Genomic DNA, 22,454 nt, shown 5'->3' with positions numbered 1-22,454 from the left:
GGATCGAACAAATGATGGTGATCTTCACAAATGTGTCTATCTGAACACCAAAATTAGCTTAGTTGTTCCATTTTCTGATCATTTTTCCCTGCAAATTACTATTACTCACTTTTGAATATTCAGAAAGATGCCATACACACCGAAGAAGTCATCACATAGCGGCTTTAAATTACTGAAATGGTTATATTATTCATGTAACAGCAGAGAGTCCAGTGGTTTTGGTTAAGCTGGTAAAAAAAAAGCAGAGTGAAAGAATAAAAACAACTAAGCTGTGTGTTTAATTCAAGCCTATTTGACAGCAGATACATTTTTTTAAAATTACTTAACAGCTGTGATGGCAAATGTCCACCCTCATGTACTTGCTGGAACATGGCGCGGCATAAAAAGACACTCTGTTTGGAAGAAATACATGATATCGGTCGGTTTCTTCTTCAGAGCACGTCCTTGTAATCACATGCTCTCTGTGCACATAGAAACCACCTTCCAAACAGATCACAGAATGCCCCATGTGACCTCACCCATGATTAAGGCGCAGTGCGAACGTGGGCGTAGAGGCAAACATGAGCGCTGCCAAACATAAATATATCCATGCTGTATATAGAGGCCTCAGCTTCTCTTAATACGCGAGGCCAGTCTGGTGGCCCAGATCCGGGGTAAGCGGACACCGTGGCTGGGTCACCGTGGGGGACTTTCCCGCCTCACCCCCTCTCGGGCTCGAGAATAGCAAGTCATCAAACCTGGCATGCGAGCGGCTATAACCTCAGCACAAATCAGGTCAGAAAACATCGCGCCAGGCCGGGATTTGCCTCAGTGCGACGGTGGAATCACTAATGCATATAGTGCAGTGACTGTGCAATTAAAGTGAACTGCCCTGCAAAGCTTCGCCTCTTTGTCCAAAGCCGCACAAACAGAACGCAGAACCCTCTCCTGCAGGAGCAGCATCCACACACTTGTATAATTAATCTGACATTATTATCAATACCAGCAAAGCATTACTACCCAGTCCAATAAGAGAAGCATTGTATTACACTGACACGCTCCACTCAGACGGAGCTGTGGGTGTTTATCGGTGTGCGTTGGCGTGTATGAAAGCAATCGCACACGTGGGCAGCCATTGCATAAACATCACATACTGCATAAACATCGTTGAGGCACTTGATTGAACGCAGCCATGGAAGCCCAGAGGGAAAAAGGCAGAGCGGGGGAGAAGGTCAGCTCCCCTGCTGTCGCTCCTTCAAATCAGATTCCCTTTAAAGGAACAGAGACACCCGACAACCTCCCCTGTGCAAAACAAACACACTTGCCGAGCTTTGGGTGCGAGCAGTTCAAGGCCTGCTGTCTTTTTTAGAGCGTGCACATGAAGGTGACGCGAGCGGCGCTTTGTTTCCCAATTATCAGAACACTCATTAGTACAAATGCACAATTATATGCAAAGTTATTTCTCATGCAGCAGGAGGTCACTGCACTTGCGGCGGCCAGCTGCGAGTTCTGCGATCAAGTCCTCTTCTGAATCCAGCTCTGCATGGCCGCCACCAGAGGTCTCTGCTGCTCTGGTGCTAGTTCACAGGGTAGCTGAGGCCAAAGCCTGCTGCAATGGTAACACACGTTGCACCGCGACGCCCGTTCATTAATTATTCATAAGGGAGTGCCTCCAGTCGGTTTCCCCGGTAACGAGGACGGTTAATTCTGCTTTGAGACCAGGGGGAGATTCCACTGTCCTTCCCTGACGTTCAGTGCTGACTGCATATCTGTCTGGAACGCCTCCTGTACAGAGTTCCACTGGGTTAGTATTCCACACCAGCCGTCCTGACCTTTTGGTTCATTACATTCAGCGCTCTCCTTCCACTTGATGTCAACCATGTGGATAGCATGAACTGAATCCTGTCCTTGCACATTTGCCAAAGGGTTAACAGTTCATTTTCCGTATGAGAACATTTGCAAAATGACAGAAAAACATGTCGTTGCACTGAGCCAAGTCTTGGTTCTGAAACGTTTCTCGTCTGAAAGAGCTTACTGGACCCTTGGCTCAATACTGCACTACAACACGGTAACCAGGACGGAGCACTCTGCAGTGTGGGCAAGCACCACAGAAGACAGTAGTGATATATAATCACTGCACCAACATAATTTCATGCAACAGTAGGAGCCCATCTAAAATGACAATGCGTCTACTGCAGCATGGTGCAAGAAAGCAATGCAAATATAATGCAATTAACCGCATGGCTGGAACCGTTTATGGGAGCCTTTATTTAGTAGCAACAGGTAGTTTTTGATTAAAAATGATTTTGATTTCACCCTAAAATCCCCAAAACCTGCCGGCAAATTTAAAAAGGATTGTTATTCTATTTCAAAAATCACCTAAATTACACCATTCATCAAAGCTAGAACATGAAAAAACAGAGAAAATCATATTATATCATATTTAACACCAAATTTGGAACATTTCACCAAAAATCACTTTATTCTAGATGTTTCAGTTTAAAGAAAAAGGCCAAAAATTTAAATTGTGGAGAAAAAACACTAAAAATCACGCTCTCTTCTGTGCAACCATGACGTCATTAGTGACTTAGCTGTGACCATCAGTCATGTGACAAAAAAATCAGGGACTTTTTCAGCTGAACTGCAGGCAAAGCTGAGAGGAGACATGGAAATAAATTAAAAATACAAGTAGTAATATATCTACAGCATGTACAGTCACATTTTTTCCAAATATTGGTAACACCTGTGGATTGTTGAGAAGATATTGGACATTTGAATTCCAGCTTTTAGTAATTTTATACAATGAATAATCAAATTCAAATTTTGTGTTTTTTTCATGATTTATGGCATTATCACTGTCAACATGTATTTTTGTTCACGTTCTTACTCATCTGAAGAATGGGAACCAGAATGTAAACAAAGACAGGCTCACCAATGTGAATAAAAGTGAAGATATACTGTAATAAGGTATAAATTTCAGTTATTGAACAGGGAGAGCATTATGTTGCCCATTTTTCTTGTTTGACGCGACATGAAAAGTGTCATAAGGGAAGCATGTTTACAGAGAAATGAAGGGGAAGCCCAGTAATGACCAGAGTGATAACAGATGGGTGGGCATCTGCAGGCAGGGATACTCTGTTTCGCTGGCACAAGTGACGAGGGGGGAAAAATGAATTCCCCGCTGCGCTGGCGTCATCACTTCCCCTGCTTCCACCCTACTATTTATTCCAGAGGCAGGGCCAAGAGCCAATCATGCCACTCCATTTCCCCGCAGGAAGGAAATGGTGCAAAAAGTGACCAGTTTGGCCCGTGAGTGAACCAAAGTGATGCCTTTTTATTCAAAGATTCATTCAAGTTTCCGTTCCACCAATCCATTCCTGTTTCGTCCTCCGATCCTAATTTGGTTATATAAGGTTTAACTGGTGTGAGACGGATCAAATCAACCAAACCTCCACTTCCTCGGGGGGCGAAGAAAAAGATTTGCACCGGCAGCATCACTGTCATTTAGCTTTTACTCTATCCAAGCAACATAACCATTAGGATTCAGTCGCTGGCTTCGCTGGACCAGTCAATAATGATGCAGCACAAAACATTCCATTAATACAAAACCGCAAGCAATCTCCAAAGTGTACAACTGCCAACTACACCCCCCCCCCCCCCTTCCCTCTATCCTCCTCCTCCATCTCTCCTCTCACTCTCTCCACTGCAGTCACTTCAGGACTCAAACCGTGAAAGATCAAACAGTGAAAACTGCTAAATCACTGCTGTTGCCTTTTCATTTAACACAGTCTCCCTGCCAGCTCGCGAGTGTCGGCGCTACTTTTCGGATCCCGCTGAAGGGGGGTGCAGGGGTCAGGAGCCTGAACCCAACGCCTGACGCTTCCCGCAACAGTTCAAAGCACAAGGAGGCATCTTGAAGCTTTGTCTTAACAGAATCACCTCCTCAGCATCATTCATGTGTAGATTAATCTGACTCAGCCACGAGTTCCTCCTTGTCTGCTTGTGTTGCCTCATAGATATATATTCCACCTCCTCCTCTTGGCACTTCTCCCCCCTACGTGGAGAGGTCCCATTGGTTAATCTGGCCAACTCCCAGCACAGGATTGATGTGAAGTGCTGATCTCCCCCCCTCTCCCGTTGAAGATTTATGTGCCCACTCGATTGGCCATCAATCACAGGGGTGTTGCTCAGCGGGCTTGGAGCTACAGCACGAAGCTAAGAGCACAGCAATTCATTACGGAGGCTTTGGTTCTACCAGCGAGCCCCACCCACATGACTGATTAGAAGAGCATCAACAGGACTGATAGGGCTGCATTGGTTAGCTGTGGAACTGAGGGGGAAAAAGACATCAAGCAGTGAAGAGTGCAGTAAATGATTGATAAAATGAGCTGAATTTTAAGAGCGCTGGGTTATAATCTCTGGTTTATTTGCTTTGGAATTGCTCTCTTTCTCTGCTATTATATTTGGATGATAAGTCAAAGATCTTGTCGTTACGAGACGGATTCAGCCAAAAAGAAAAGTGCGTCTCCTTCTGAGGCAGACAGTGAATGATGAGGGAAATAAAAAAAACATGCGCTCCCACTAGTTAAGATGTATCTGTGCTCCTAAATGAAGTCAGTTCTAAAAACAAGCACAGAGTAATGTTTCTATTGCTGATAACCACTCCTGCTCTGGTAGGCATTTTTATCAGCTGAAGGTCAGCCAGTCGCAACTAAAATGAGGGTGCAGAGGAAAATCATTTTAGATATTCTGACTGTTCCATATTGAGCTCGAGAGGTGATTTTCCAGACGAACGGTTGCCAAAAACTAAAAACAACACGCGCCTGACATCACTTTGTTTGTTTGTTTGTATTGTGTTGTGTTGACTGCGAGCCATAGGAAGATTAGTTGGCATGGAACAAATAGGCTCCTAATAATAAACGCCGATCCAGACAGGCAAACTGCCTCGCTGTTTCTTGACTACCTTTAATGCAAAGGAAAGGAGGCACTGGAGGGCAGCTCATGGAGGAAAAGAGCAAACAAATGTAACCTTGCCTCAAATCAAAGGCAGCAAACCTGCAAATGGGCCAAAAGGAAAGAAAAAGGACAGTCCTCGCCCCCGTGCTCACACAGGCGGTACTGTGGCATTTCATCACAAGAGGGATTGGAAAACAGCGTGTACTACCTGCATCCAGCTCCTTCCTTCCCATTTCCATTTCCTGTGGTTTGCCCATCGCCACCTCCACTCCTAACGTGCCCCCACAGCTAAAGCAGATACTGTCTGTTCTGCGGGGAAAAGTGCTGACTCACAGCACAAAGGCAAACCTATGTGGGTGCGTGGGCATCGCAGCACAGCGATGGGCGCCACCAGGTGCCAAGTGAACCGGCACCGGGCCACTTCATTTCACACCAGCTCGCTTCCTGAACTGATCAGACCGAAATCAGCAAATCACAGACAAGTACAAAGCTGTGACCCAATTTCATTCTGTGCTGTTGATGCGGGGTATGCTGGCTCTCCGTTGCCATTCTGATAGGCTGCATATAAATATAACGACGCGTCAATCTGGATTTTTTATCATGTTTTGCAGTCAAGCAAACAATTTTTATTGCCATTCTTGATCAAATGAAACACTTTGTCCCTTTGAACTCCAAAACGGAGAGTAAAAACAGATAATTATAAGATTTTCACCAAACATTTTGGTTTTCATCAGACAATCCAATCAAATATGAGCTTGAAATCTTGATACAACAACAAAATCACTTCATTATGCATGTGTCCAACACTGTCAAAAACTAACAATTCTGCACTCCTCTGCACGAATGAGAAGCCACAAATGACTAACATTCCCATGATAAAAGTTCAAGGAGTTTTTGGCTGAACTGGGCTGATTGTTTACACAGAACAGATAGAAGACAATTAAAAATGTTAGTAAAGTACCGAAAGTATGAAGAGTCAGCATTTTTTGTTCCAGTATTGCTAATACCTGCAGGCAAAAAATGTTGTATTTAGGAGACTTTTCCATTTTTAAAAAATAAATAATCAAAAAAATTGATTTGATTGATGGCATTTAAATCGTTTTATACTCCACAGAAGACATGCTTCACTTCTTTCTGCTACTTGTCATTGTTGTCCTATTTCCATAGAGATGCTGTATTTTATATCGCAGTGAAAAATGAGCCCACAGTGAGTAAAAATGTAGCGTGACTCACTGGATGTAGGCTGTGGGTATAAGCCTGCCATTGACTGTACACTTCAAGCAGCTTTCTCGTCCTATCTGTGTGTTACAGTTTTTTAAAATCCACTTCACTACAGGAAATGACAACAGGTTACAGCTGCAAAAAGGCCTGGGCAACAAAGAGCTTCGGAGAAATAAAATGCCCAGAAACTCCTTGGCGTTCAGAGGGTTAAAGGGGGAAGAAACAGTATTTTAAAGTGTTCTACTAGGACAGAAATCAAGCCTCTCGTCTGCTGTAGCGTCTCCGAAAGCCACGTCAGCTGGCAGGTACAACAAAAACGAAACCACACATATTGTTTTAAATTACACCTGCATTTTTCCTCCAGCGGTGTAACAATAGCATGGGGGGAAAAAAGCGCTTTGGATCGTCCCAAAGCTGCCATTAAATTTTTCACCAATCTGAAACCAGCAACTCTGCAAACCAGGATCCGCTTGTCTGTGAATGTGATGTCGCCCTGAAGCTAGTCATAAATGTGACACTGTGGTATTCTGCGGCTACAAGCCGCAGAAGACTGATAATGACATACTCCGCTTCCTTACCTTTGTTGTTGTAGACATCTAGATAGTTAGGTGCTGAGAAGATGGTGATAAGGGACGGGAAGCCAGTGGTCTGACTCTTTCTGTACATGCGGTATCTGGTAAAAATGTGAGAAGCATGAGGTCATTTTACAACAGTTCATCCATGGATTAGTCAACAGTGCTGAACCCTGGAGATCTGATTAGCAGTGACAGTTTTTATTACCTCTTGTTTTCACTATGTTTACGTTGATGCATTAGCAAAGGGGGATTAACCTCAGGAGAGTAAATCCCAGAGTTACAGGTGAAACACGCCCACAAGTCGTCATCACACTGAACTAACTGAGCATGTAAAACCAAACAGAAATACTACTCTCACTGTGGATGGTTTATTTGCGGCACCAAACCTTACAGAGATGTTAAAAACTGACCAATTGCTAAGACAGCATAAATGGAAGCTGGTAGCATAATTACATGTGTGGTCTGGGGCGCCTGGGGGCAGCAGTCTCAGCTAAGATGTGTCAAAGCGTCCCCCGTGACCGGGCTGTGGGTGTGCGATGGTAAACAACCTCCTACAGCCTTAACCTTATTCAGAGGCAGATCAGCTTGACACATCCACCCACCGGGCCCCCTTTTAAAAGCCTAATTTTTCAAAGTGGTTTTCGTAAAAAGCTTGAGTGAGATGTTACCGTGCGGAAAATTTGGTGCTAAATGTGTCTGAATGTGAAGCACGAATCAGGCTAAACTTCTGGAAACCAGAGCGCTTAACAAGATCTGCATGAATCATTCTCGTCACATCACATCTGGCCAAACTCATACTGGATTCATTTTCTTTCTCGGATTAACATGAGTTCAGACTGCAACCGAAACCTGCTCGCCAGACAAGCTGGATCAAAGCATTTAATGCTGAATCACTCTGCTGTGTGATGAGTGTGATGGGAGAAGACAAGTTGCCACAACACTCACCCAGCATCCTGCGCTTCATGGGCCCGGATGATAGATAATAAGTTATTGTGTTGTAGAAAGTCACAGACTGCAGGGTAGCTGTTGAATAAAGAGATGTTTGGTTTACTCATACCTCATACATCAAGAAAAGTCCCAGCAAGACCAAGAAAGCATGATCAATAGAAATAATTAAATAAGCCACGGGTGTTATTGATTGTGCTTGGAGAAACAGCAGATAAACAACACAGAGTTAAAGTTAAATTTGTTCTAAAACTGACTGTAGCTCGTATGTAGACATATTGCCCCGACAGGTTAGCTGTAAAAAAAGACTTTCATATCAGTTTTAAGCAATTTTAAGCAGGCTCTTCACTGTCTAGAAAGCCAACAGTAGAATAAGTCATAGTCTAAACAAAAGCCCATAAGATGATTTCATACTATAAGAGGAGTAGGTGTGATGCTTCTCAAATGTTGGACTGTATTTTAGAATGAAGCTAAAAAAAATGTCAAGTACGACATGATTCATAGCAGACTGCTTCTTTAAGAATAAAAAAAAAGGATCACTAGGGAGTGTTAGAGCGTGTTTTATGCTCACGTTGATCTATTCAAGTCTGCAAGAGTAAAAGCCCGACTGCCAACAATCAAACTACGGTTCAGTCGGGCTTCAGATTTTTCCATTTCTATCCTGCGGCAGCGGCTTCCACTGGAAATTTCCTTGGCAAACACTATTTCTTAAGTAAATCTGCCTTTAAAACTGCATTATCAAAACACACTTGAGAGGTGCCGCTACTGAACACGATGAAAAACCCAAGAGGACGTCAGGATTTGTGAATCGTGGGATGCTTTGTAACGAACAGCATGAGTGGCAGCTCACGATAAATGAGTGACACCGTTGTTTTACATATGAAACGCTTGTATGTGGGAGGATTTTTTGCAGTAATAATAGGGGCTTAATTCAAGTGGCTTTTTGCAGATTCATTTCCAGAACTTTTGGCTGATTAAACCGGCAGTCACTTTACAGCTTTTGCAGCAATGCAGATGATATTTGAGGGGACTTCACGGCATTGTGTGAGGCAGACAGTAGATGAAACAAATCTCTATTTTCTACGGTGTCTGCTGTCATCACTCTGATTGGAATCCCGTCTGTTTTAGGTATTAGTATATGTCCTGTGGTTATTTAAACCAGTGATGTAAAGGGAAAAAAAATACAAGTATAACCAGGATCCATAAACATCTCCCAAACGTTTGTGTTTCAAAGAAGCAAAATGATGTACATGTTGGGATTTTGTACTAAGTTCTGTAATCCCAGCTCAACACCTCTGCAAAATCAGAGCACAACAATGAACAACGCCCACATGCTGCAATCAAAACCAAACTAAACATTTTGTTCAGCAACTGCCTCACGACCAAACCAGCTGAGTTTAAAACAGGATTTTAGAAGATTCTTTCTCAATATTCAACGAAATACACCGTCGAGGCTTCGGAATTTTCAACAGTCTCAAATACATTCCTGACAATCACAACATCTGCTGGGAGGGACGTGGAAAGGAGAGACGGCAGACGCCAAGAGGGAATTAAAAATGCAATGAGTTTGTTTTTCTTTATGGGAGACAAGAAATTAGGAATAAATGTTTTATTTCGCACTTGATTTCCTGCAGCAGATGCAGACACGTGCCATATGGCGCTGCTCGGGCAGACAAGATGCATTTTGGCCTAGTTTGTTTTTTGGCAGTTTGCATCCTGAGTTTAGATCATCTCCCATCTGTCCAACAACAGGGCACAGATGTTAATGAGCTCCTTGGACACCGTGAGGAGTTGCACAAGAAATTGGTTCACCAACCTGCAATCTACAGGGCCACATTGTATGTTCACTGCGTTGAAAGCGGAGTTTAAAGTTGGTTTAGTATGCATAGCTTGGATTAACACCGATGATTAAAGATGCAACAACAACAAAAAACAACAACAATCCCTTTAGGCTGACTGATCTATACTGCTGGGTGGAAGCTACCACATTTGAAACGTGCAATTTCATGCCTGAATTACATTGTAAAAGTGGTACAAGCGTGCCTGCGGTGTCAGAGGGGGGAAATATCGGTTGCTGCAAGACGGAGGCAACAAAGAAGCTGATGTTGTTCGGGGAGGGGTTGCTGAGGAATGGCTCTCTCTCAGTCGGGCTTAAACTGTCTCATAAATCCCGCAAGCCAGCGTGATGCCAATTAGTGACCATCCCCTGGGCAGATGAAGTGGAGGACACTGATGAAAACAAGACTCCGGAGGAATTTTTGACCAAACGGCAGAAGGTTAACAAGGATGCTGGCACAACACAAACATGTGACAGTCAAATCAGTCGTCTGAGGTAAAAGGCCAACGTTGTTGACGTTTTTTTCGACCTCTCTTTGGTTACATTAGCGAGAAACATTCTTTTCACTTCTGCAATGTAAATGCTCATATAAGCTAAGAAAAGACGTAAAGACAATTAGAGGAAATATGCTCTGATAAATCCCCAACTGCTGGAGCGCTGGGAGATCATTTCTAACATTAAAATACTATTAGGCCAGCAGTTATGAAACACCTGCTATTACTAATAAAAGACAAAAAGAGAAAATGCTTATTAGGAGCTTCAAGACATATCTGACTACTTCTGCTGGCTTGCCCCAGGCATGCAGGGCCAAGTAAGCATTGCTCAGGCCGTAATGAGCGGAGGGAGCGCCGAACGCATTTAGAGACAGGACTGTGCCTCGTGGTAATGTGCCAGTTCATTACATTTTGTGACAGTGCAAGCTGCTTGCTCCGAGCACTTCCTCTGTTTGTTCAGTTACTCAGCTCAATTCAAGGTAATGTGGGTTACATAAATACGGGCGACAGGAGTCTTTGAGAAATTCACTGCAAATATAGAGCTAGCTGGTTAATGCTAGTAGGGAGATAAAGCTGTTAGCCCTCAGCTTTCCAAAGATCTTCAAATGTGGCATTACTGTAGTTGTAAGTAACAAAACGCTCACCTGTAGAAGTAGGAACAGCCTCGCACTGTGTTGTGTGTGAAGTGCTCTTGGCTCTTTTCGTTTCCAAAGTCCTCCAGAGGGTCGGACCACAGCAGATCGCACATAGGCCCGTAGGCTGGAGGCTCTTTGAATCTGTCTAGCTGTGGAAGAAAAAGCGAAAAACTCCCGTCAGCCTGTGTGGCAGGAAAAATTTCACATGAGGAAGACTGCAGTCATCGTAATTAAATCACGGCTGAAGCGAACATGCTTGCTGAATTGATTTTAAATGGCATTCAGGGTTACACGGCATGGATGATGTGTCAAAGCCGGAGCTCATCTTTCAGTACCTAGAAGGATGCTATGTTGGAAAGGTATGAAAAAAACCTGATGGCAGCCATTCTTTTCAAGCAATGAACATAAATTTCTCTGCTTTCAGGCAAGGATAGCTCCTTCTCGAAGAAAAGCTTGTTGATTACTGGATGGGTAGCATGATGGACACTTCAATGGAGCAAATTCTATTATGCATGCCCTCTGATTGCAGCCACAAAATCCATTTGGAATTATTGAATTAGTTTGAAAGCAGGATCCGACTCTTCAACATTTTTTAATCACAGAGAGGACCAGACCGGTGCTTACAATCCCCCATGTCCAAGTCCTGAGCAGTATCTGAGACAGATCTGGGAGAATCACTTCATGTACTGCGAGCAAGGTTGTTATTTTCACGGCACATCATGCTAAAACGAACAGTTTTTTTCTCTCATTAACTTGAGTGAACGCAGAAAATACACAAAGCGGACACAAAGCTCCAATTTCCAACAAATGATGGGTATTTTTAAAGTCATTAACGGACACCTGCTGCTAAGAAATCACACACAGACTGTAGCTTTGAGAAATTATAGAAAAAGCGATGTCAAATTAGACACATACTTTCCTGATGTCGTCAAGATTTGTGATTTCTGGAGATAGTCCTCCGTGTACACACAGGAACTGCTGGTTCATAAGTGCAGCCAGGGGAAGGCAGTCGAAGGCGTCCATACATGCGTCATACACCCTCTCTGAATACTTAATTCTACCTGTCATGGGGGGAAATAGGGCAGGGAAAAGAAAGCATGCCAAGTCAAACAACGGCGCTCTCATACATTGGGGCAGTGTGCTAGTCTGGGACGGAAAAGGCTCTCAATAGCGCCAAAAAACCTCCAAAACATACTTAAAAAAAAGAGCACAATTTCACAGCGCTTTTGTTGTTTTTTTTTTCCCCTTGCCTTTCTGAGTCCAACAGAAACAGTTCTGACATGTGTAAATATCAAAAAGGGCAAAAATCTGACTGAATCCTGCAGCAGGCCAGAGGGCCCTTTTAAGTGAGCGTTTGAGGTCAGCGGTTGAACAGGACGCATAATAAACAGCTTTTAGAAAGAATAACTCAATTCTCCTTCCACTCTGTACAAAAGCGTCAAGAGATGGAGCCTCACTTCAGATCAAAGGTGAAAAATGAAGTGCAAAAGCATTACTTACATTCCTGCTTAAATGTGAAATACTCTGTTAAATGTCGACATTCATGATTCCCACGCAGCAAAAACAGTGTTTTGGGGTAAAGGATCTTTAAGGCCCACAAGTACAGCACACACTGGAACAAAGAAGAACAGAAAAGACATGGGGGAACGGTTAGCTTGTCATATTCACTAAAACGCGAAGCAAAACCCCTCAAGTCAGACTGTCAGCTTCACAGAGTGGCACAATACAAGCAGTTCTGCTTATAATGAAACATTCATGGAGTACATTTGAAGAGAGATGACAAACCTTCAAAGGAACCTTCAGAGAACAGGCACAGCACACTCCATTAAAATATATTTTATTAATACACGTATAATGTTTCAGGTGAAGAGATGACAGGAAATGTATATATTAGTAACTCCAACCTGCAGTCCCAGATTAAATGCATGTATTTTGCTTCATATTAAAAATCTCTCTGTACATAACCCTAAGCTACAGCGTGACATTTGCTATCCAGGCTACATTTGAAGTTATTACAAAAGCCTATTACCACTCCAATATCTGCAGTCGGATTTGATCCACGCTCAGAGAAAAGCTATTAATAAGCACAGCTTCAGTCGAGCACATGGTGTGTGTCGCACATGATTAGGCCCCTCGTGAGGACAAAAACAAATACACAGACTCACTTCAATACTGAAATACCCTCTGTCGACGTAGTCCCCCAGGAAAAGGTAGCGCGTGGATGCTGGCGATCCTCCTACTTCAAACAGCTTCATCAGGTCAAAGAACTGCCCATGGATGTCGCCGCAAACTGGAAATAAGGACCAAAGCAAGTCAGGATGGCGAGTACTTTACACCCGATAAACAACACTCGAAAGCCTCAGTAACATGGTGAGAGGGATATTTGTTTATTTCCACATTTTGCATCATTTTTATTGTTTGCTGTCCAAGTGAGCCGAGCAGTTAAGAGCACAGATGGAACAATATTTTATCTGCAGTTTTCTACACAGGATTTAACCAGCTTCCTTTAATGAAATTTATTTATAGAAGCTGTTTTTGATCAGCCCACGCTACTACTGTATTACTCTCAAAAATTACACAAAGAACTTAAAACAATGTTGATTTGTACCCAAAAATACAAACAAGAGATCGTTTAAATGTCAAAATTAGGCAGATTATCACTGCCAATATTTGGGATTTTTCTGATTATCGGTATTTGTATTTTTATTGGTCAATTACTATTAAATCAAATGCATTATTTCAGGTCTGATGCAGCCTCCTCTCTCTGTCCGTCATCACTCTGTGGTCTCAGAAAAACTAAACAAGAAACAAAAGTTGCTGTCACAAACTGGGAAATTAGCTTCTCTCAAAATGGCTAGCGACTAAGTTAGAAGATAGCTACAGATTAACCTGAAACAGAGTTTGGAAAACAATAATTAATAATGAAAACAGTAATTAATAATGCTTTAAGATGGACCTTAGTTTGCATTAAAAGTGAACAGAAAAACAACAGATGTAACTGCAGGAGACAAACTGATCAATCTCAATCAATGATACATGAACCGGAGAGCGTTCTAATTTAATCACTCTTATTTCTATTGAACAGATCCAGTTATAGGCAGCCTCATGAATGAATAAGTCTGGTTATGAATGACAGGTTCTCTGCTATCACATGCTGTTTAATCATTACATGTAAATATCAGTTACTAGCCTTTCCTCAGTTCCAGTGATCGGCATTGGCCCTGGAAAAACCCGTATCGTTCAATCCCTCATCAAAATGTTTGCTAAAGTAAGCTGTTCATTCACGACCCTTGAAATATAGGAAGCACAGCATTTCTATGGCAAGCACTGAATGTCAGACATTAAACTCCATATGGTTACATGTCAGGTTTTGAATAGCAAACAAAATCTACCAGACGTCAGAACCCACTGTTTCATGCGAGAAAGAATTTGTCCAGTTTGGAGAACTGGCTCCATTTCCAAACCTGGCTTTTCCACCACATCCTATCCTTTCAACCTCTTTTCAACCTTGAGGTGTTTCAACTGGCTCGCAGGACTCATTTCAAACGCAGCACGCGTCTTTGCCAAATACACAAATGTTTCATTGGCCAAAACCACTGGAAAGCTTTGTGCAATTTCTAAACTTTTCCTGTTAAATTACCTGTGATTACAAATCTGGCTTGTCATCGCAGTAACTAACAGATAATTACTCAGAATATTCTCGCGTTGTTACACTCGCCGCATCACTTGACATACTTTGATCTCCCGTCATATCATTTCCATGCTAACAGCCGCGCCAGGCAGCTTATAAACACCGTCAGGGGAGTATTCTGTGACCAACGGGAAGCAGCCGCCACCAATGATTCACTCTGGATTGGTTTCCTATCACCCTATGTGATCCTATACGTTATTACTCCCTGAGGACACGAGGGAAGCAGAGGCTCCCGGGGATTTGCTGCTTCGCCAACATTGACTGACAGGGAGCATGCCAGATTTAAACGCTCCTCGTCAATTTTACAGACACTATGAAGGTCAGCTCAAGGATAAGCTCCATCTGAACTTATTTATCACTAAAAAATCTCATCATGCGTTGCCAGCTAGTGACCTCACTCTTGGATCACTTCTCCCTGTGAATAAAATGTAGTTTTAATTACCCAGTATTAAAAAAATAGCTAAAAAATACAGATGTTCCTTTTTTTTTTTTCCAATACTCAGTCCGTGCACAGCAACTCCTTTTTAAAAAGTAGACTATTAATGAGGTGCAAAACTAAAAACAAAAACAGTAATTTTTGAATTTCTGCCGAGAATAAAAAGCAGCGACACATTTGAGGATGCATCCAGGACACAGCAGCTACGTGTAAAACATTAACACAGTGTGCTGCTGTTTAGAAAAACACTGAAGACTAACTAGGCGACTCATCTAATAGCATGACGGGAGATTTAAATTATTAATGTAAGCTGCCACTGCTGCGTCATGTTTCTAGAAATGTGTGACGCTGTGTGACGGATGCAGTTATTTCCTAAAATCAAAGGAAAGTTTTAAAGCAGCATTCTGACGTTGGAAGGGTGCAGTCTTTGGTATGAAGACACACACAAGCTTTAGACACTTAAACACCATCATTCTACAAACATATTCACATCTGGTCAATACTAAAGTCACTCTGCAGCATGACAATGACCACTAACAGAGCCGCTGTCTTCAAGAACTGTCTTTAGTGACAACGCGAACAACTCGTCGTGCAACAGATGGTTTGGCCCACACAGAGCCATGAACTCAACCTCGTGGAGTCAAACTGGAATATCATGAACAAACGGAAGCAGAGAAAATCCACACCAGAACTGTGGCGAGCTTTCTGACGAGCAGATCCGGAGCCGATTTAAAGGCCGAGTTCCAAGTAAAAAGTCACCCAAATCAGCATATTTTTAAGGAATAAGGTATATTTTTTAGTGTTCCAGGTTTCTGCAGGTATTGTTCCAAGGAAACAGGAGGTTAAATGTTTAGAGTGCAGCATCTCAGACCAAAACATTTTCCACACATTTAATTAAAGAGAAGCTGTTGATAACAGCCAAGACATCTGAAAACGGAGGTCAACGCATATATTATAAACTCAAGACCTACCTTTTTAGTCCGGCTTTTGATTAATGTTATAGATTTTACTCATTTATCACCCTTTGCAGAAATAATTTTATTTGGCCTCTCTATTTACATAATTTAGTCTATTTAATGTCGTTTATTTTTGTTTTGTTTTTATCATTTATTTTATTATCACTGACTTCTATCTTTATCAATCTCTAGCTTAATAATAAATATTTCATTTCACTTATTTTATCTTCGTTGTCTAGCTTATCTTGTTTTATTTCATTTTATCTCCTCTGGTGTTTCCTCATTGCCTGTGTTGTACGAGACGGTGTTTATTCAGTTCCTCAGTCCTTACATTTTAAAGTCCTTTACTGATAACTTGGCTGTAGGGGTGGGGTTGGGGGTTGTTTGTGCTGTTTTATTGCATTTTTATTTCTGTTATCTGCAAAGCATTCTGTGCTAAAGTCTGATGAATTGATTGATTGACTGATGTGTATACACACACACAGCACTGCAGGTATTCTGGATACAGAGACACTGATTGTATATAAAGAAAATAGTTTTGTTTGGTTAATATGGGCTGCATTTGGACAGGATGGGGGTTTTTAGATTTCACATTATTTGGATGTTTTATTGCTGTTCACCTCTTCTGTCTGATTGTGGGTTATGCTATCCAGTAGTGTTGTGTATTCTCTAATGTATATTTTAGGGTATTTCTTCAAGTTGCAGGTTGGTTTACAGAGTACGGGTCCATTATGTGAGTGGAAGATTTCAGTATTTCTTTCGTAGGGCTTTACCCACACGAAGTAAATAGTTTGTGCAATATCAGTGTTTCTCTTTATATCATTGTTGACTCTGCTGTTTCATATAAAAATAAGCATTTTTTTGTCTGTTTTGGTGATTCATACCATTCTAGGGTAGAGTCTGCTCATTCCTTTTTAACACGGATTCTGATTTTTCACCAAACAATTTGCCTCATGAAGGTCTTATACCCAAAAGTTGCGCCAATAAATGTATTTTTACAAGTTAGACAGTGTGTGGGAGTCTTACCTGAACCTGTTACGTATACAACAGTCAATAAAAAGTTATCCAGCAGCCCTGTTAGCCCAAACTAGCATGACAAAATACACTGAATGTCTGCAGCTAGTTGTTGTTAGCAGTGTTGGCTGTTTGTGGCCTCAGTGAAAGATGTTAAGCTGTATAACTACAAAAAATGAGGTGAACATCTTGAAATCTTGCAGTGCTTTGGTCACAAACTGCATCGTACTGAGAGTTTATTATGCAGCCGTTTCCCGTTGCAAAATATGTTGCAGAAAAACAAAATATCAAACCGTTTTCCCCAATATTGTGCAGGCGTTGCAAGCACACGTCAGCAAAATCTATAACATCAGTCTTGTTATTTTTGAGCATTTAGTTGTGAAAATGGTGCATATTATAGCTTAAAATAAACTTGTAAATGTTGCTGCAGAACTTATTTTTGTTTTTTAAGTTCAGTCATTGCACTTCAAGCCGAGTTCTACTTGAGATGCTTTTGTTTCTATTTTACAAATTAAAACTGAACCACAGCAAAGAGGCCATGAGTTTGAAACAGCTGACATGCTGAAAGGTTGGATGGGAAATGTGGACACTCACGCTGCACCAGTCGGGGACCGCTAATCCAAATCAAATGAAACTAAAGATGAGTTCACTGAATGCTAATGGCTGTCAAATGGTGTCTAATAGTATAACAGGCATAGTGGTGAACAAGCGTGTCACTGGGGGCTTAAGTTACAACAAATATTAAATCATTTAACAGTTTGATCAAAACAGCAGTTAGCTCCGCCATTTAAAGCCCTTCCAGTTTGGTTAACAAGTCAGAAAAGTCATCTTCTTCATCTGATAATAAACAAATAACACAAAGATAACAATCAGCAATATTCACTGAACGCTCTCACAGCAACAGCGGAGATAAGCAAAGCATCCATGTCTGATGCCAGCGTGCCACAACTCATCTATTCTTGAAGCAATCGGCTAATTAAGTAATTAACAACAGGGTGAATAGATGTAAATCTAATTTGAAAAGGACACAGACTTTCTTTTTGTGAAACCGTTGCTTTATGAACTGTATCTTGGAGCAGGAAATACAATAAGAGCCTGTGAAAAAAAAGTGTTTCACAGAGATACCCAATTAGTGGGAACTGGAGGACAGCGTTGGAGAGCAATTATCTCAAGTTACGAGCCTCGCGAGACAGCTCGGAGAATCAGCTCGCCTTGACTGTATCGTAAACCTCCGCTTTACCATTTGTCTTTTATTAAATCCACACTGTGTAGCTGTTTAAATCCACAGCAGGGACCAACTTCAAAAAGGTGCCTTGTTGTTTGTGTCTGATTTCTAAAGATGTCCTTATTCCCTCGTGTAATCAAACCAAATCTACTACAAACGTTGGGCTGGTCTATTTTAGATTGGGTGCAAAGTTGACGGGAAATTGATTTAATGTAATAAAAATGGCTGAATCTGTGCTTTAATAAGTAGGAAGTAAACTGCAGCTATTGTTTAAGTGTACAGCTATTTTCTGTATTAAGTTAAAAAAAAAAAACTACATATCTTGAAAAAAATGGAGGTTTTTTTCTGCCTTTTTTCTTCTCAAATTCCTCCCTTAGAATGTGATTTTTGAAAAAGCAGCTCTCACATCAACTGAAAGTGACCGTGTAAGTGTCATTTTCTTTAAAAATACTTGCTGACATTATTTTATTTTGCTGAATTCACACCTCAAATGATGCATATTTTTCATTAATGATTTAAAAGCTGGTGTTGCAATGCTCTCTCCAGGTTTTCTGGCTTTGTCCCAATGTCCAGCGACATGCTTGGCAGGTTAATTGGTAATTCTAAATTAGCTGAAGGTGTGTAAGTCTCTCTGTGATGAACTACTGCCCTTTCCACGCTGCTTTTTACCCTCTATCAGCTGGGACAGGCACCAGCCCCACTGCACTTCTCTATTGGATAAAGCACGTATAGCAGATGGATAAATGTGTTCCTGAACATCATGATGCAACAGAATGCAACACAATTACCCCAGTGATGCATCTCGCTTCATCCAGAAAGGTGTGTGATGCTAAGGCTGCACATTGCTATGGAAACATCAAATCCTTTCAAACGCAAAGAATGGCAGCTTGTATCACGGAGGTGAAAAGAAACTGACCTGGGCTGCTGCTGAGCTGATAAAGGACCCCTATAAGCATCACCAATGGCAACAATGCAGCGCAAAAACATTCAGAATCAGGCTCTGCAGCTAAAAACATTCACATTAAACTCTGGAGAATACAATACTGTCTGAAGGGAGGACCACCAAGAGAGCAATTATTGTGAAAATCCAGTGTTTACAGTTTCCCGCTGAAGTCTATTGAGGGAGCGAGAGACTTCAATTTCACCTGAAGCACACGTCAAACACAGTGTGTGGGAGGACTGCACCTCCAGCTGACCTTTTGGAAAGCTATCACTAGCTGGCAAAGAAAACAGCGGGGTGACACGGCGATGCTGGGAGTTCAATCACCGGCCAAAAAGACCCGACGTGACCGTCACTGTGATTTGCAGTCACCTCTTCTGTGCAATGCTGGTCGATGCAAATCAAACAGAAACAGTGCAGCGGCCCACTCCTCCGGCTCAGGGCTCCGCTTTATCACAGCAAACACACAACCCTCCCATCACTCTGTTCCTGTACACCTACAGACATGCTTTTGCCTCCCTCCCTCTTGTCACACAACACACAAAAACGAGGTGAGAACCAAAGCCCACATAAGAAGAGCAGGTGGGAGTACATTATCTGGAGTGAGAAACAATTCGTTCTGGCCATCTCCTGCTTGTGCGCTAAAGTGATCTCCCTGAGTAGCAGCATATCAGCGGGCAGCAGCTATCGAGTGGGTGGTGGGCATTACACAACCTGGCTTCAGAACCTACACAGGCCACTCCAAAGGCCGGGCTCATTGAGCGAGTGGTGCAGACTGTGCCATATCGCGTTTTGATTGAGACCGGGCGATAACAATACCCCCGGTTTTTATGACATCCTGCAGAGCGTTGCATTTATGCAAAGGCTGAGGTGGAGCTTGCAATCTGCTACGAACATCAATCTGCATGCAATGCTTCAAAAGCTGCTGTTAAAGCACGGCAGCAACAATAAATATTAAAACCTCTGATTTATTATTGGACTTTGAAGAAATGAACTAACTTCAAATGACTGTGCTGGTGCAAACTGCTGGTTCCCAAGCTTTTATAGCTGTTTAATGCCTACCCCTCACTGGATGCATCTATATATATGGGCTTTGAGCTTGTATTTTATTGTTTCCGTTTTCGGGGCCCGAATAGGAAAGCCTTTTTAGCATTCCGCATGCAATAAACAAAGATCTAGAAAAAGACAGAGGGAAATAAACATCGCTTTTGTGGGGCAGAAATATTCTTCTCCTCTTCCAACTTGCACAAGCCCTCTGCTTTATGTTACTTCTGTTGCTACTTCCCAGCATATAGTACACCAGCTATCACATATACAGACATCATAATATCTGCAATAAGCAAAATCTGACCCAGCTGGTTGATCTGTCAGCCTCCATACACATGTATTTCTCATTAAAAGACCATTGCATAAGATTTAATAGCCTTGCAGTGCGGCATAGAGGAAGCACACTTTACATTTTACTTATCAAGGTCCTTTTTACACACACAAGTCTTTCCTTACCAAGAATGCATTTTCTACAAAAAAAAAAAAATAGATCTGTTATGAAATGGGAGCAGCTGAGGCAAACTGCACTTGAATTTAAATCATTTCAGATTTTACTGAGTACTGCTAAGTCTAAAGCTCGTGGAAAATCATCCTCAGTGGTTTAAGCACAAAATTCTTCAATGTGTTTTAACTCGCTGGAAATAAAAACATGTCATATTCATCAGAGACAGATCTTTAAAAGCAGGAAGAATCAATGAATTTTCCATTTTTTGACCGGTAAAGAACAAAGAATGTGCAGCTCTGTTGGGAAAAATGACCACATCTAGGCTTAACATTGCAATATTTAACTAGTTCTATTTATTTGACTTGTTTAATACAAAATTTGGTCAAAAATAGATAGCTTGCTCCAACCGGATTCTGTAAAAAAAACAAAAATTTTGTGCAACAGTGAAGCCACTAGTGACTCAACAGTTACGTGCCAAAAATTCTGGGACATTTCGGCAGAACTGCTGGCTGTGTTTACATTAGGCAGATTGGGGATAATCGGGGAAAATATCATAAGTAGTATAATATTGATAGCATGCAGAGGAGCCTTTTTTGTTTCGAGTGCTGGAAATGCATGTGGGCGGATGGAAAAATGATGACACACTCATTCCAGGTTTAACATTTTTGCAACATAATCAAATATATTCAACTTCTTCTGATTTATGGCATCATAACTATATCATACTCCCTGTATTTCCAGCCACGGTTGCGCTGATTCCATAGAGGTGCAGGACTTTATATTGCAGAGAAAAATGAGCCCACAGTCAAGCAAAACTGCTTGGGAGGGTTAATACGACAGAAACCCTGCTCCCGTATCGCGAGCATGTGCCCGAACAGTTAAAAGCGTGCCGATGCCTGTTGATGTGGCTGCTGGAGCTCGGCTGATGGTGACTTGTGTGGAGGCCATGGGAGCAGCTTGTACTCGGTAGCCTAAGCCAGCTCCGTTCGTCACACACACACACACACACACACACACACACCCCTCCCATCATGAAAACCCCACCTGCCATCTGGCCCAACAAGGAAGTGACTATGCGAGAAGCAGGGAGAGAGAGGCAGAGAGATAGCTGACATGTCATGGCGCTTTGCATCTATGATAAATATTTACATACTAATTTGTTGACCATGTGTCGCGTTGGAATTGGAGGTGCGCTTGCAGAGGGGGAAAGAAACGGCTTCTGACCACGGCGCAGAAGGTTCAAATATGGCAGACAGAGGGAAGAGGAGTGAAACAAAGACATGTTTATAGAGAATGGCGAGTTCGGGAGCGCGCACGAGAGGGAAACACAGCAGGAGAGTGAGCGCGCAAACAGAGAAATCCTTGTTGAAAAAGCCTGACTAGTGAGTGGGAGAGGGGTTGAGACAGGGGTGTTGAGTGGGAGGGAAAAAAGTGCTTCATTGCCGCACTCGTGTACACAAGCGCATGAGCACAAAAACACACACAGCTCCTCAGGATCTGCCGAACAGAAGCACTGTTTCTATGTAACACAACAAAGGCAGGAGGTTTACTGGCTGATCTGTCATTTCTGCCGTTTTAGAAAGAAAGAAAAAAAAACAAAAAAACGTTAGCTTGTAACAGAGCTTCTCGGAAATTTCAAAGACAATCTGACCACAGAGGAAGGTCAGACTGTGTTCACACGCCAGAGTCCAGATTGCGACCGAGTTAAACCATAAAATCGAATCATGCTTTTACACATCCTGCAATAAATGCATGTCATTCACTCAGTAATCTAATCTCTCCCACACCCAGCGCTGCATTTTTTAAAGCAATATTTTATTTGTGTTCGGTTTAATATTACTCATAATTTCTTCTTGTATTTTCCTGGAGGTCTGCTACAGCAAGAGGAGAGAGTTTAACTTTTCCATCCTCTGCGTATGTGTTTAATTTTTACAAATTGCCCAGTGCCTACTCACTATGGAAATTAACTTATTTTGTGCTGCTTAGCTAAAACTGGAACATCAATACCATTTGGTTGAGCTTCAGTCGGAGTTTTAACTTAATTCATGAGGACACAGC

The 22,454-nt window shown here is 42.1% G+C and overlaps 1 protein-coding gene across 3 annotated transcripts in view; it reads right to left on the bottom strand.

Annotated features, from left to right (window-relative positions):
* Positions 1-22,454, bottom strand: part of LOC110962478 (protein phosphatase 3 catalytic subunit alpha) — a 73,190-nt gene that overhangs the window by 19,388 nt on the left and 31,348 nt on the right. For all 3 annotated transcript variants that reach the window (XM_022210433.2, XM_022210449.2, XM_022210459.2), the window contains exons 3-8: positions 12,808-12,932; positions 12,143-12,254; positions 11,558-11,703; positions 10,652-10,791; positions 7,677-7,754; positions 6,735-6,829 (exon numbers count right to left, since the gene is read on the bottom strand). In XM_022210433.2, the coding sequence (XP_022066125.1) occupies positions 6,735-6,829; positions 7,677-7,754; positions 10,652-10,791; positions 11,558-11,703; positions 12,143-12,254; positions 12,808-12,932 (696 nt within the window). The remainder of the gene's footprint in view (positions 1-6,734; positions 6,830-7,676; positions 7,755-10,651; positions 10,792-11,557; positions 11,704-12,142; positions 12,255-12,807; positions 12,933-22,454) is intronic.

Source organism: Acanthochromis polyacanthus, chromosome 23, assembly GCF_021347895.1.
Source record: "Acanthochromis polyacanthus isolate Apoly-LR-REF ecotype Palm Island chromosome 23, KAUST_Apoly_ChrSc, whole genome shotgun sequence".
Lineage (NCBI taxonomy): Eukaryota > Metazoa > Chordata > Actinopteri > Pomacentridae > Acanthochromis > Acanthochromis polyacanthus.
The sequence above is the reverse complement of the archived record's forward strand: the minus strand, read 5'-3'. Positions and strand labels throughout refer to the sequence as shown.